The sequence below is a fragment of the Sander lucioperca genome, chromosome 12, assembly GCF_008315115.2.
Source record: "Sander lucioperca isolate FBNREF2018 chromosome 12, SLUC_FBN_1.2, whole genome shotgun sequence".
Taxonomy (NCBI): Eukaryota; Metazoa; Chordata; class Actinopteri; order Perciformes; family Percidae; genus Sander; species Sander lucioperca.
The window spans coordinates 3,313,570-3,325,642 of record NC_050184.1 but is presented as its reverse complement, the minus strand read 5'-3'; the positions used below and the strand labels follow the sequence as shown (position 1 = coordinate 3,325,642).

The window sequence follows — 12,073 nt, the reverse complement described above, 5'->3', positions numbered from 1 at the left end:
GGGGCTTACAGCCATAAATGTAACGGTAATGAAGGGTGCACTGAGGGCATGGAGGGAAGGTAGGAAGTGAATTTTCCCAGATGGCCCTATAGCTGATCAATATTCCTGCAGGCGAGCTGGTCAATGGCCTGTGGAGGGTTCCTCATAAAGTCAGCCAGGAGGGGTTAGGTTCCCCAACGGCTCCTTACTGCAGGGTTTACCACAGAAAAATAGTTTAGCCCGGTGGCAAGTGTCTTTTCTTTCGATGAGGGCCAGTCACAGCCTGATGGCAGCAATACTGTAGAGCCCAGTAGTTTCTGTGAGAACAGAATCATGGACAGAATCGCAAAATTAAGAGATTCCATAGCAGAATCCATAGGGCTGTATGTTAAGTCAGTGCTAAAAGCTAACTGGAGATTTGAAAATATTTCAAACCGAGCCGCCTCACCGTAACTGTATTTTAAAAACATCTTAAAAATACATTACAAGGCCACCAACCTGGCAATGCACTGGGGGGAACTCTGTTACTGTAATGATACTGCCTCCCTTACTCCACTAATAATGTATCAACAGCAATACTTAATGTCCTCACTAACTATCATTTAACGCTAATATTCTATAATTTATATATCTATAATATATTCTATATTTATTTAAAATGCACATGTTGTTACCTGTGGTAATACAGGTCCCTGTTCATTTTGAGTTTCTGTTCAAAATGTACGTCGACCACGACAGCAAACACGGCTCTTTCAGAAATGCAACAGAAGAACAACTTGTGATTACAGTGCAGCCGAAACAAACTGAGGGCTGACAATTTGCGTCATGTTTTTATAAAGAACACTAAAGAAGACCGTCCAACACGGTCAAAAGATCAGCTGCGGTGAAATGCACATACGCACCAACTTTTGTTTTGTGTTTGTTAAGTGAAATGCAGCAAAGGTGGACTCCACCAGCAACAATGTCACTTGCTATAAAGAGAGGCAATGAAAGCCGTAAATAATGTAAAAACATGACAGTATTATAACTTTACAAAGTTGAAAGTAACCCTAAAAACTTCCATTAGGGTTCGTACTAAGGGTTTCCCAAAGAAAAGGATGTTAAGTATTAATCAATTCTACAATTTGTAATCAATCAAGATACATCCCATCTGTCATTGTGGAGACATTGGTGTGCATGGTTGTATATTACAGGTAAAGTTTGCTGACCTTGTTTTTAATTTATATGAATTGGCATTCGTCACGGTGCCACTGAGTGTAAAAGGGCGAAAGGCGGAGGTATGTCCCTCTTTGGCTAATGTATTTTAAAGATGGAGGCGCAACATGGTGGCGTCATTCAAGCGACTCGCTCGTATGTATTCTGAATGATTCTGAATGGCAGATTCTACGCTTACAAGAATACTTTGATTAGTTAGTGGAAGTAATTACACATGAATGAGCAAATATTTGTGAAAGAACAAAGGTTTTTTTGCTAAGAATCAACTCAAAACACTACACAATGTAGCTTTAAGCCGAATAAATGGGACTAAAAGTCTCAGATCAGGTTGTAGCTTGTCTCCAGTGGTCTTCTTTAGCAAGTTTAGTTTTTAAGCTTTTTGAGGGTAATTTAGGTATTACCTGCTCTAGCTTTTCAGACACAGATATGGTAAAAAAAAAATAATGGTCCAAAATGATGTGAAATTGCATTTCTTTAATTAAAAAAGTCAAAAAGAAATTTAGGGAGGGCCCCTAAACCCCCTACCCAATATGTGCACCTAAGTCTTCCACCTACTAGAGTGAAAAAGCTGTTATTATTATTATTATTATTATTATTATTATTATTATTATTAATAGCCATGGTCCAGGCCAGTGATGCATGCAAGTAAAGCCGACACCGCTACAAGCCTGCATTCAGCATGGAGCGGCAGTGTATTGTACGGCTTTGTGAAAGTGTGATTATAGCGCTCTGCTCTGCTCCTGTTAGCGGAGGTGATCCAACACTAATGACTCGCTCTATGGTTACTGGGGCTTGGGGAAATGCTGGCAAAGGATGGGGGGGGAGGATGGGAGGAAGGGAGGATGAGAGGGAGGATGGGAGGGCATGGAGGAGAGGAGTTGATAAGCCTTGATGGGGAGTTGTCAAAGATAGATGACTTCCTTTTGCCTGCTTTTCCCTTCTGTTCTCTCTCCTGGCTGTCTCTGCTCATCCTCTCTCTGTTGCCGTGGCTGACAAAGGTAAAACGGGACTTTGGCAACTGTACTTTGGTGTGAGCTTAATAGCGCCACTGCCTTCCAGGTGATCCCCTTTAAAACAGGGTTGGGCTGCTGATGTCAAGTCAAATTTATTTATTTATTTATTTATAGCACATTTACAAGAGCATAAGTTAACCCAAAGTGCTTTACAACCAAGCAGATGGTTTGAATTCTGCCTCGATATAGATAAACACAACATTACATAAGTAAAAAGAACATCACAAACAACAATACAATTTAATACAAAACGACTGACACGATAACACCAAAGTCAAGTTAGAAAGGTGGAAGTTTGGAGAGGGGATTAAACCAACAACAGATTAAAAAGCAGTAGAGGTAAATAAAAGATAAGTCGAGAGGTAAAAATCAGCTAAAAGCTCAGAGCAAGTGAAAAATAAATATGTCTTTGTTGGGATGTCTTTAAAAGACCCACATTTCATTTGAAAGAGTCACACCCAGCACAGAACTCAGAGCTTCAGTTAACACATGAGCCACAAATTTTTTATTTTATTTTTTTTGAGTAGCAGGAGCCTCTTTTGAGAGATGTATCCGCGGGCACCATAGAGAGCAGTGAATGAGAGCATGTGTAGCTGGTGACAAAGCCAAGGAGGCAGCCAAACGGAGATTAAGTGAACAGACGCAAAAGACAGAGCTGAAGTCAGACTGAAGGCTGAATTTGTTTTTCGTGATGAAGAAGACGAGTTGCGAGGCTGAAGCGAGTAGAAATTCCTCTGGCCTACTTTTTCCAAAGCTGCATGCAAGTGTGAATTTCTCGACTGCTTGCTTTTTTTTTTTCTTACCTTGCTCTGGGCTCAGCCTGTGAATATTGCTGGAATCGTCCATTGGTGTATTCCCCAAAAGAGCTTTATGTGCTGCTAAAACAAGGACGAAGAGGCTGGCTTCACCCAAACTACCATCTGGAGGGCTGCTACTGTCACAGGCATGCCTCGCCTTGTGGCTGTCATCATCCGAGGTGTGACAGGAAACTTACCTAACCTCTTCTCTCCTCTTTCTATTCCACCTCTCTTATACAGTCCTTGTCTCTACTCGCTTCCTGTCTCTCCAGGAAAGCCCATCCTCTCTATCTCTATGTGCTACAGTAGTGTGGCGGGTAGCAGCAAAGACAATAGTGTGTTATGGCACACTTCTTCTTCCTCCTCTTCTTCTGCCTCTACTGTACTGACGGGAGGGGAGGGGGGGTGTTGCCCAGAGAGCTTTGGGAGCACGCTGAGTGCAGTCAACCACTCACGGCTCTCGTACGAGAGGGGGGAAGCACCCTCGGTTCAAAGCCGATCACCTGGGAGAAGGAGCGCTATTAGATGAAGGAGGAAGGGAGGGAGAAGTGGGAAAAGAAGAGAGAGAGAAAGAAAGGGGGGACGAGGAACTGGAAGGGAGGAGGAGCAGGGAGAGGAAATGGAGTGAAACGCATCTGCTGAGATAAAGAGGAGAAGAGCGAAGCGAGGAGAGGGATGCGAGAGGCATGAAGGAGGCAAGGTGGCTGTGATTTGCAAGTAGCAAAGAGCAACAGCGTGGGGTGCACATGTTTTATTCAACACAGAGCTTTTTTGAGAGAGAGGACCAGCCAGGATGGGTTTGTCCCAGCAGTCGGCCAACAAAGGGAGAGACAGAAAATAACAAAAAGAAAATAACAAAAAGAGGGAAATGATGAACTTGTCTCCCCTTTTAAAAGGTCTAAGGCCAGCGGGAGAGCAAGCAGCCTTCAACGTATGATAGAAAGAGTGTTTGTACACTTGCAGCAACTTCTAGGAAAGTCTGCCTGTAGAGTAGGGCTGGAAATATACTCGAAATAGTTAGACCCAATCACAATGTTTGTTTACAGTATAACTTCCGGATAGAAAAACTCACGGAGATACAATATATTCTTTATATTTATATACTCTCATCTCATTCATCTTAAATGCATGTTTGGTGCTTTCACAGGCCATGGACTGCCAAAGGTCCATAGTTTAAGTCTGTTTTTTTTTTCTTTTGTATAACAGTAAGTATGTAAGTGTCTTTTTAAATAACGACTGCCAATAATTTGAATCCCACCAACTAATAAAAATGATTTAAATAGTTAGTAGTTATGTATTAGCAAGCTAAGGCACTTGCAAACATAGTACTTTAGCTTTCTGATTTATCAACATTTCACAATAACACAAGTGTTACATACTTTTTACAAAATGCAGCTTTAGCTTAACTTACAGACTTATCACTTGTTAGCTAACGTTATACAAGACATCTTGATGACAGCCATGCTCTACCCTCAACCTTTAGCCATCTTGCCATCAAGAGCCAGGCAGCCTTTTTGACTCAGTGAGTACATTATCATACTATCTTACTTAGCCTACTACACAGCTAAGTGAGAGTATTAGGGGCTTGGTACTCCCCACAGTGTGTACATTGACCCATACTGGCTGAACCGTGGGGTGGCAACAGTACAAACACAGTGTCATGGCAGTCATGATACATCAACTTCAAATACAAAACACAATTTACAATATTTTCAGCATCTAATGCATGATATTATTATACATTGAGAATTGTCTCACCTCATGCATGTTTCATGAGGCGGGAACAACAAAGCTCCGCTCCTTTGTACATGGATTTTCAAAAAGCCCTACGCTGCTCTTCAGCCGCCACAAAATCATAACCCAGAATCCCCAGGAGAAGAGCTGCATCCAACCTGTGCTTCAAACAAAAGTCAAGCTTCATTTATCTAACAGTGTCTTCTTTGTAGCGTGCAACACCTCCTGCTGCTTGAGTGAGCTTCGGGCATGCTACAGTGGCTGTCCACTGAGTCACAGTATAGTATAGCAACAGGACCTGTGTCACACAGACCCTTGGGCCATCACAGACACCACCACTACTCCCTGACACTAGAAGCTGCATGGGAGGAGCATGGAAGCAGTCCGTAAGGACAAGTGTAATGGTCTCCTAGTGTGTTGCATGTGTTTGGGTTGGTAGTGGGGGTTGGGAATTAGGGCTCTGAGGGACTTTAAAAGGCTGTAGTTGGGGGCTGGGCCCTGTACCATGTAGCTTTCTCTATCACTGAAGTAGGACAGATAGATTATGAAAAATATGGCCATGGCTGGGGAACGGAAGCAAGTGCATGTTGCATCAGCATCAATGCATTGATGAAAATGATTGGCGAAGATGTGTCTGTGGTCTCGGCCCCCAGCCCAGTGGTTCCTCTCAAAGATATACAATAAATCTTTAATAAGCTCGCGGCCATGCTATCGGCTCAGCATGTCCGCTTGGTAATAATGGCAATGGTATCATGTTGATGTGTAGCGTTTACCATATTTATCATGGTTGCATGCCAACATTTGCTAATTAGCATTAAACACAAGGGAATGAGGCTAATGAGAATGGCAAGGCTGTAGTCAAGTCTACCTTTGTCAAGTCCAAGATATGTCCAAGACTAGGACTAGTCGAGACTGAGTCAAGACCGAGTCCAAAAAGGTTTGAGTCCAAGTCAAGACCGAGTCCAAGAAGGTTTGAGTCCAAGTCAAGACCGAATCCAAAAAGGTTCGAGTCCAAGTCAAGACCGAGTCCAAATGAGAGACAGTCAAGGCCGAGAAAGAAAGGATCAAATTAGGCCACATTATTAACTTTAAGTATAACAATTTCACTTTCACTTAAATCACATAAAGCTGAAGTGCAACTTTAAATATTAGATGTAGAGTCTTTTTATTCTGGTGTAACAAGAACATTCTGGACTGCCGATGGAAAATGTAACAAATGACAAGCAACACAGGTGTCACTAAAAAACACTGAAATGTTCCCATTCTTCAACTGATTACTTGTCTTAAGGAATCCATAGATCAAAGTGCTCGCTGACATTGTGCCTGTGGCCAAAATGAAAATAATTGATGCCTGATGATTGAGGCATATGACGTAGCCAGGCGTATACCGAGGACCAATACCAATGCCTGTTCTAGATGGAGTTTGAATTAAATGTATAAATGTTATCCAAAATGGTAATTTTTCTATCCCCTCTCTCTCTCTCTCTCTCTCTCTCTCTCTCATACACACACAATCTCAGAAGCCATCAGCAATTGGTCTGGTGACAATTTAGCCTGTGGGGGCAACGACCAATATTTCGGGGGGTTCCAATGTGTAGCCAGCAGATATCTGGGCCAATACTTCCTCTTCGTGTGCTGGTCATTGTTTACAGTCAGAGTCAATACTTTTTGTAGGTGTTTATGTCCAGGCGACATTTTGGCCAATCCATATAATGCAAATAATGAATACAAAAGTAAATAAAAAGCTAAGTTGTCAGATATAGCTGATGGGTTCCAAGATTGCATTTTGGGCAATGCGTTCTGCCTCTTCTCCTCTCCACATGGACTGTTAACCTGCATGCGACCATTTTAAATGTGATTTGGTAAATACTACTCGGACTACAAACGGACTACAAATGGAAACCAGAACGTGTCCAATACCCAAATCTTGTCCCGTTGCCTTCAGATTCTGCATTCAAATTCAATACTGTTTGAAAAGTCGGTAGAAATACAGGCTAATAAACTGTGCTAATATGAAGGAATTCTTTGTAATGATTTTGAAGTGTTTTTCAGTATTTTGATTTTTTGGGATTGACAGAAAGGTCTGGTAAAGGTACAGAGGATGTACTTTAAATTTTTAAAAAACATTCCATTTTTGGATTAGCATAAGAGTCCGTCAACTTAATGGAAAAGGTACTGGTAATTTTCTGCCAGGCCATTATCCGTTTTTCTATGGATTTTTTTCAATGTATAAAAGGCTCCATTACCTTGTACCTCACGTTAGGGCTCCGTAGCAGACGTTTTTGTAAAAATAGGCTAACGATTGTGTCATAACCACGTGACTTACTGTTGCATAGTAGAGGAATTACCGTATAGTACAGGAGAAGCTCGCAGGCAGTTTCAACTCACATTAGCGGTTTAAGTTTAATTACTAATGTTAACTAGCATTTTAGTTAGCAACAATTAGCCTGTGCCTATGTTATCTCCTTACATATACCTACGCTCTCCGTCTCTGCTAGATTGGGAATGATTGAGATTTCTCTTGGCACAGCTACCAGAAGACTTACAACTTTCAGACAGGTTACTCACGTCACATTTACGTCGTCTCTCTCAGTTGGAGGCTGCGCAGTAACGCTAATAAAGTGTATTTTGTAAGAGACAGGGTTGCAACCCACCCACGAAGCTCCACCAGATCTGTATATTACCTCACATGTTACTGAGGTATGGAGAAACTGCACATGCACACAACTGCAGAGTCACCATATTGCTTTGATGGTATGGAAATCTCCATCGGAAGGTTCTCATAAGGAGAACTGCTAGTGATGCAGATTTTCCATAGCTGGAAGTTCTGTACCGTATATATCTACACGGGTTAATTAAGTATTTCACAAAGGTAATAGTTGTCTGCACAGCATTTTTCTTTACAGTAGAAAAATAATTCATACTGATACTGATACTGAGGATATGATAATGATACTGAAGGGAACTTTCAGTACAAAAGCTAAGGTGATGATTTTTTTTTTCTCTCATGGCGACTATTTGTATCACTTCTACGTAGGTCATCTGTGCCACCTTGTCCATTATCTGGCAGTGCCGCAGGTTATCTTGTGAGCTCTTGTAAAAGCATTGGATTGATAACATCGCTGCAGAGCAACAACAGAGGAACAACAACGATCTATAGCCACTGGTTTCCAGTGGTGTGGGAGAACAAAAAGCCACTGGTGAAGTCTGATAAGAAATTCGAGATACTCGTAGAAACTAACAACCCACTGTTAGGTCACTAGAGAGCCTGTTTCTATTTCTTTTGAGTCCACGTTTTCTTCTACAAGTGAAACCGAGCAGAATATTGACTGATTGACTCACAAGGGGAGGTCGCACACAAACTGAAAACACCACTGATGGCTCAGTTCCCATCAAAGACTCAGATCAAATGTAAGTGGATTTTTGAAATGGCATCAGAATAGGCCTGTAACAATTACTACATAGTTGTCTAATTGTGATTTTTTTTTTTTTTACATAATAGCGGCTTCTTCTGTTTAACTGCAATTGCTTACATTAGCTAAGGTCTTAATGCGTATGACTGGTAGGTGTTGATTTTGTTTAGATACGGCTAATTGTAATTATATAAGTGATTATTGGTTGGACTATGTATTTTTATTATTATTTCAATTGTTAGTTGTTGGTATTTGGCCCTATACATGTTCATAACAACATAAATGATAATGGGGGATACAGTTAGAAAAAATGTTTTATGTTAATAAAGAGACATTGTTTACTTCATAGGCTGTGTACTCTTGTTATTACATTATCTGGGTCTATAACAAAAAACGTATCCTGGGATTCACAAAAAATTTCAATTTGTTTAAAAAAAGTAATGAATAAATATTTTTAAATTTGACTGAAAGAGACAATTATATCGTTAATCACAGTTATTTCGGAGACAATTAATTGCACAGTGAAATTTGGAATTGTTACAGCTCCACATAAGAATATTAATAATAACAGCAGCAGCTCAGATAGATAGATAGATAGATAGATAGATAGATAGATAGATAGATAGATAGACAGATAGATAGATAGATAGATTTGTATTGATCCCAAAAAAAATGGAAAATTCCGTTGTTGTAGCAGCAAAAATATCAGACACACATCACACATACAGAATATACATGAAGTAAAAGGATACAAATATAATAAATATATAATAATAAATATATAAGTATAATCTGTTCTTGTTTTTCTTAGCAATGTTAAACCTCTATCTTTATTCATCTAGTGTGAAATTAATTGGCAATGCTAAGGAAATGTCAGTGAAATTTGCCATTTCCGTTAAGTCTTTCTATTTCTAGGCCTAAATTATAATTTACATAAAAACATTCCTGGATGGGGATGGAGACCCAGCCCTTTAATCTAAAAATGTCTCTGTCTTTTTGGGAAAGGGTTTGACCTGTTCAGCAAACTGTCTCTCACATGTTACGAGTGGGGACGGAGGAGATAGTGGAAGTTAATAACCTCAGCTGAATGAGTGGTGGGGCCAGCTGTGTCCTCCGTAACTTATAAAATGTGTGTGTCTGTGTGTGTGTGTGTGTGTGTGTGTGTGTGTGTGTGTGTGTGTGTGTGTGTGTGTGTGTGTGTGTGTGTGAAGAGCAGGTGGCCTAAAGCAAATGGAAGAGCACATTTTCCAGGGTTAGATTGAGGGTCAAATTGTTTGAACACAAACATTTTCATCGAGGAAAAAATGTCAGGCGATTGAATTTGTGCTGTAAGAGATATAAGCACTGACAAGTGATGAGACACACACATCACATACAGCAGGATGCAAATGAGGTCCCGCGTATCATGTAGAATTAGCATGTTGTATGTCGGTGGGAGGATTCCGTCAAAAACAATTCATAAATGATTCAGTCTTCTGTTTCGGCTTAATGATGCAGTAAGGGCCCACACTTACTGCACGCTTAGGATAAGATGAGTGATTGGATAGTATATGTATTCAGATCCTTTACTTAAAGGACAATTCCAGCGCAAAATAGGGGTTAATAACACATGGCTGCCAAATCGACCCTTCTCTGGGATATGTTTTCATGCTAATCGAATGTGACCAGTTTTAGTGCAAACCGCTAATTAGCTTATAACGCTAGTAGTAGTAATAGGGGCATGGATGAAGTAAAAAGAAATTTCTATACCACTAACAAGGCTCAAAATTGCACCGCCGCATTTTCAACAGTTGGACATGATGAGACAGCAGTGCGAATACGTCTCTTTTTTAAAGATTATTTTTTTGGGGCTTTTCCCTTTATTATACAGTGACAGTGGACAGGCTAAAAAGGGGGAGTGAGATGGGGAATGACACGCAGCAAAAGGCAGAAGATCGTATTCGAACCCACACCACTGCAGGACTCAGCCAACATGGGGCGAACGCTCTTACTGGGTGAACTAGAGGCCGCCCCACAAACACATCTCTTGACTTTTAATCTGATTAAGCTTGTGTTGTCCTCGGGTCAAATTTGACCTGTTTTCAAAGTTTTTTTTATATCAGAAGAATGAGTTTCTTTCAACCAAATTACCCAAAAATAACATGGATGCATGGATGTACGTTGCAGGTAAAATAAATGATGAATTTGTATTGAATTTTGAGTGTTGATCTTAACTATTAATCAAAATAATTCATCATTTTAGCTTTTATTTAACTCAAAAATGAGGTATAATGGGGGCCCGGATAGCTCAGTTGGTAGAGGGGGCGCCCATATATATATATATATATATATATATATATATATATATATATATATATATATATATAGGTTTACTCCTCAACGCAGCAGGTTCGACTCCGACCTGCGGCACTTTGCTGAATGTCATTCCCCCCTCTCTCTACCCTTTCATGTCTTTAGCTGTCCTGTCAAAAAAAGGCCTAAAAAGGCCCTAAAAATAATCTTAAAAAAAAAGACGTATAATGTCATATAAATGAGGTTTATTGACCATGAATTAAAAAAACATTGAAAAAAAATCAATCAATTTTGACACGGAAGGAAAACAAGTTCATGTTCGACGGGAAGAGAACACAAGGGTTAAGCTTGATTTATGGTTCTGCGCTGAATCTACACCATATACGTATGTAGGTATGTGGAGATACGGACTCTACTCCGTAGCCTGACGTGCACCTCCCCAGAAATGTAACTACACGTCGTGGTGACGCAGACCTCCAACAACTGAAATTGGTCTGCTCGGCTGTGGCTTGGTAGTGTCGCATTTCCCGCAACTCATTTCCTGGTTCTCCTTCTCTGTAAACAACATGAAATCAAGGGGAGGGTTAACTTTTCCTGCCACAGCTTTCCCACTGTGATCAGAAAGCAAAGGAGAAACACTTTGTTTCTCTATCTCCACCACCGGTACTCGCTCCGGAGCTAAACTCCGGTGGATTTCTGAGGACTATGGTTAACTGCTCCTCAGATCTCTGCAGGGTAAATCCAGACAGCTAGCTAGACTATCTGTCCAATTTGAGTTTTCTTTTGCACGACCAAAACAACCTTTGAACGTACACATGTTCCACCAAAACAAGTTCCTTCCTGAGAATATTTTGCAGAGGCACTGTTGCTCCGTGCGGCACTAAGCACTGCCGATGATAATTGTGATTGGTTTAATGAAAAGCCAATAAACCATTTTTAATAAGCACATTTTGAATGCTGAGTGGACTAGCCAGACACTCCCCCTCAGCGCTGTGGAGGAGGGTCTGGCAATGCGAGACTACGCTGAAGCTTATCCCCGTCACTCTCTCACTCACTCTACCACACACTCCACACACACATAAATCCTCACAATGGCGTAGGCCACTTATGTTAGCTTCAGCGTAGGCTCTGCATATAGAGGCCTGTCTTTTTCAGCTCCTTATGTAATATTGTATTCAACAATCCTGTTAATGTGCTGCATTCTGGACAATTTTTTGTGACAGCAAAACACTTTACACAACCTGTGAGAAACTTGGCTTCCTAAACACGTTCAGGGTCGGCTAACCCTAAATGGCACACCTTAAATAGACATGAAAGCGTAAACTATATTAGCAACATGAAGCCAAAATGTAACACTCTGCTAATGTAACAGGCTTATTCTGTAGGAACCAATTCACTTCATGCAGATATTCCATTCCGCCCTCTCTTCCATCACTCTCTAGCTCGCTCCACCATATTACCGTGCTCGCGGGCGCTGGTTGAGCCTCCGTCTCAAACTCTGCCATTTCCGCCAGCTGACAGTTAGCTTTAAATATGTTTGTTTTAGATTCTTTGGTTTCGCTGTTGAGATCGTTCCATAAACTGATTCCTTTCACTGTGATGCAGCGTTCCCTCAGATCGGTTCTGTTTC

The 12,073-nt window shown here is 40.8% G+C and overlaps 1 protein-coding gene across 3 annotated transcripts in view; it reads right to left on the bottom strand.

Annotated features, from left to right (window-relative positions):
* The window catches only part of plch2a (phospholipase C, eta 2a), a 226,374-nt gene that overhangs the window by 119,935 nt on the left and 94,366 nt on the right, over positions 1 to 12,073 (bottom strand). The window contains exon 1 of one of the 3 annotated variants that reach the window (XM_031311130.2): positions 3,011 to 3,398. The exons of the other annotated variants lie outside the window; for them this stretch is intronic. Within the exon in view, the coding sequence (XP_031166990.1) occupies positions 3,011 to 3,053 (43 nt within the window). The 5' untranslated portion in view covers positions 3,054 to 3,398. Of the gene's footprint in view, positions 1 to 3,010; positions 3,399 to 12,073 lie in introns of those variants that run through there. 3 annotated transcript variants of the gene reach the window in all.